The 3702-nt window shown below is 45.4% G+C and overlaps 1 protein-coding gene across 1 annotated transcript in view; it reads right to left on the bottom strand.

Moving 5' to 3' along the window:
- Positions 1-3465, bottom strand: part of LOC106815474 (oxysterol-binding protein-related protein 1-like) — a 5635-nt gene extending 2170 nt beyond the window's left edge. The window contains exons 1-7 of the mRNA XM_014819937.1: positions 3236-3465; positions 2894-2972; positions 2477-2598; positions 2110-2203; positions 1099-1254; positions 505-631; positions 193-283 (exon numbers count right to left, since the gene is read on the bottom strand). Coding sequence (XP_014675423.1) covers positions 193-283; positions 505-631; positions 1099-1254; positions 2110-2203; positions 2477-2598; positions 2894-2972; positions 3236-3465 — 899 coding nt within the window. The remainder of the gene's footprint in view (positions 1-192; positions 284-504; positions 632-1098; positions 1255-2109; positions 2204-2476; positions 2599-2893; positions 2973-3235) is intronic.
- Positions 3466-3702: the final 237 nt, after the last annotated feature.

Below are 3702 nucleotides of genomic sequence, written 5' to 3'. Positions count from 1 at the left end.
GTGTGTGTGTGTGTGTGTGTGTGTGTGTGTGTGTGTGTGTGTGTGTGTGTCGTGTGTGTGTGTGTGTGTGTGTGTGTGTGTGTGTGTGTGTGTGTGTGTGTGTGTGTGTATGTGTGTGTATATGTGTGAGTGTGTATGTATGTGCGTTCGCGCGTGCGAGAGGGCGTGCTTAGTTGGTAGATAGGTGGGTACCTGGGTTTCCAGTGCTCTCCGCTTTTCTTCATGCGATACGTCGTCTCTCGCTGCTTCTCTTCCAGAGCGCTCTTAGCCGCTGTAGCGCCATCTACAGGCAATAATATTTTTAATTGGCGTAAGACAGGGTTCATTTTTAAGGAATCGACGATGATTAAAATGACGTCACCACAGGAAGACGTCATGCGAAGATGCTATCGAAAAATATAGAGGGTCAAAAACTTATCCAGGCTGAAAGTAATAAAGAAGGCACCCAGGACTGGGGAGAACCCGGGCTTGGGGAAGAAACCCTGGACGTAGAAGAGCGCGTACCCAGATCTCCCATCTCCATGTATCTCATGTCAGGCCGGAACCTGCAGTCCGTAGGCGGCAGTGTGCGCATGCGCTCTGGAGACAACTGCTCGTTTAAAAGCATCGTGAAGTGACTGAAGAAATAGTTCTGAAGAGAAGACGCGAACACATCGATATAGAAACATGTAGCAACCGCTACCATGTGTTAGGGTTAGGTGCGGAGGCACCCCTAATTGGAGTGCAAGCCACCCCTAATGGGAGTGCAAGCCTACCCAGCAGGTTTAGGTACCCACGGTATTTTCCCTACAGGATATAGGGGAAGGGCAGCAGGTTAGAGCGGAGGAGATAGAGGAACAGGGAGGGAAGGGCAGCAGGTTATAGCGGAGGTGATAGAGGAACAGGGAGGGAAGGGCAGCAGGTTAGAGGGGAGGTGATAGAGGAACAAGGAGGGAAGGGCAGCAGGTTAGAGGGGAGGTGATAGAGGAACAGGGAGGGAAGGGCAGCAGGTTAGAGGGGAGGTGATAGAGGAACAGGGAGGGAAGGGCAGCAGGTTAGAGGGGAGGTGATAGAGGAACAGGGAGGGAAGGGTGTATCTTCCTCTGCAGCTCCGAGTACCTCCTCCGTCTTCTCCAGTCGTCTCTCCTGCAGCCATAGTTCCGTGGAGTTGGGAAGACGCGTAATCTCGGGACATTTCTCATCAGGCTTCTTCTCTTCATCGTCGCCTTCCTCCCACTTCTCCTCCTTACCGTTTTTCTCCTCCGCCTGCTCCCCCTTCTTGTGACCAGACAAGTTTGGCCAAAAACATTCTAATTAAAATCAGATTGATAAATTTGCCCGACATGGTAACTAAGGTCTGGAAAATAATAAACTAAAATTTCAATTCGATCAAATACTATTAGGAATAGTGTTAAATTGTCGTAATAAAAAGTAAATACATGAAATTAACATATTCCAATGATGGCTCAATAATAGTACATAGTGTCTCGCGGCACACGTCATATTTCACGGGTCACGCGTATCAGCGGTACGTCAGCTAGTGCTCTGTATAATTATTTTTTTAAAGCATTGAAGATTCATTTTTAATATTAAGCTACCACAAGGAATACTTACACTCCAGTTTAAATGCTTTATTTCATCAAATATGCCATTTCTTCACGTCATAATGACTGTTACAGATAAATACTAGCTCTGTAGTGTAGCACATACATCGCCAGATACTAGCAAATGTAAATGTTAGTGGTGTTACTTGAGCAAAAGAACCTACTATAATTACAGAGAGGTACTTGGGTTTAATTTTAATATAAAGTTACTAAACAAATATTTTCACTCTATTTTAAATGTATAATTGTAAGAAAATGCGATTTTTCTCATCTATTAAAGACTGTTGAAAATTATCTCTGTAGAGTAGCCCCCACAGCGCCATCTACTGGCTAATCTGAATTATACTGGTGCGACTTAATTTTAATGTCAAGCTACCACACAGAACAGTGTGTGTGTGTGTGTGTGTGTGTGTGTGTGTGTGTGTGTGCGCGCGCGCGCGTGTGTGTGTGTGTGCGTGCGTGAGTGCGTGCGCGCGTGTGCGCGTGCGTGCGTGCGTGCGTGCGTGCGTGCGTGTGCGTGTCTCACCTGCCTGTTAGCTAGATGTAGCTCGTACGTCTGTGGGTCAGTACTGTACAGCACTTGGTTCCACTTGCCGTATAACGATACCAGCTTCTTCTTCCTGCAACAGCAACAGCAGATACACATGGCTTCACCAATCACAACGAACATCTCCGGAGTGGCTATGAGCGTCGGCCGGGCGGGTTGTAACCATGGCAACGAACGTGTAGCGTAGACGCATGCTTTACGATATGATACTCTGATACATGGTGCCTAGAGGCATTTACTACCATTGAGGGTTCGTATTATGAGTGAAGACAGAAAAGGTTAGCATTAAACCTGGAAACAGTGAACGATCAGCGTGAGAGGGTGGTTGCTTGTTTCTAGTTCTTACTCGTTGTTCGTGAGGCATCCTTCCACACGGTGTAGCCCTGCTGTGCCGAACCATCCACACTTCTTAAAGTTGAGTTGAACTTTGTGTTTGTTGGAGTGATTCACGATCTTAATCGTTCCTACCTGCACATAAATACTTACTAATCCTACTTATCCTTATAATGAAATAAATAAATGAAGAAATTCTTGAATAAATTAAATTTAAACTAAATCGTTTAAACTTTTATTAATTTTTTTATTTAATTAAAATGAATAAATAATTTATTAACTTTCGTAGTCATCACTAATTATAATATAATGGTTGCTGTATTGGCGAGAAAGGAAACGCGGTAAGTTGTGTATGTATAGGTATGAGGTATGAGGTATGGGAAGCTATGCGGTAGAGGGAGACATCGATGTGAACTGTGAGGCTGCTTACTCGTTCGATCCATATCGTGCCGATGATTATGTTATGTATAATGACGTCAGCATGGTTCCACGTGTAAATCTCCTTCCGGCTGACATGCAACGAAAGCGTAGAAGCAAGTTCCTTAGCCTGTGTGTACGTCTGTGTGTGTGTTTGTGTGTGCGTGCGTGCGTGCGTTCGTGCGTGCGTGCGTGCGTGCGTGCGTGCGTGCGTGCGTGCGTGCGTGCGTTCGTGCGTGTGTGCGTGCGTGCGTGCGTGTGTGCGTGTGTGTGTGTATTAGCATAATCCGTTCACCTGTACAGGTATGCTCTGCTGTCATGTGTTACCTGTAAACCTCTGATATTATTTATTTACCTGTACAGCTCTACTGTTACTTGTCCCTTCGGCGTCACTGATATATGTTTTCCCCAGAAGCTCAGCTTCGGGTGTATCGCAACATTCAGTCTCCAGAGCCCTGTGGTGGACTCAGCGTGAATTGCAGAGATGGGTGGATGGTGGCTGACTTGCTCTATGCATATTCTAAATCCGTGCTGCGGTCTGAAACGTAGCGTTACGAAATTCAACTTCACGTGATGCGACGTCATCGTTAAGATATACACTGATATCTTAAGGCCAATGTACCGCAACAACGAAGATAAGAGTTTATTGATCTAAGATTAGAATTTGTTGCTATAAAATAAGGGAAGGTTCGTAACTGTAAGGTACTATGCAAGGTATATGTAAGGTAAAGGTTTGTTGCTATACGATTCAGTGTTGTTTGGATAAGGATGAGGAATCGGTTGATGGCTGATTGGAGACCACCGTTCGTTATTATCAGGCGG

This window comes from Priapulus caudatus, unplaced genomic scaffold (genome assembly GCF_000485595.1).
Source record: "Priapulus caudatus unplaced genomic scaffold, Priapulus_caudatus-5.0.1 Scaffold1125, whole genome shotgun sequence".
Classification (NCBI taxonomy): Eukaryota; Metazoa; Priapulida; class Priapulimorpha; order Priapulimorphida; family Priapulidae; genus Priapulus; species Priapulus caudatus.
This window is presented reverse-complemented; position numbering and strand designations above follow the sequence as displayed.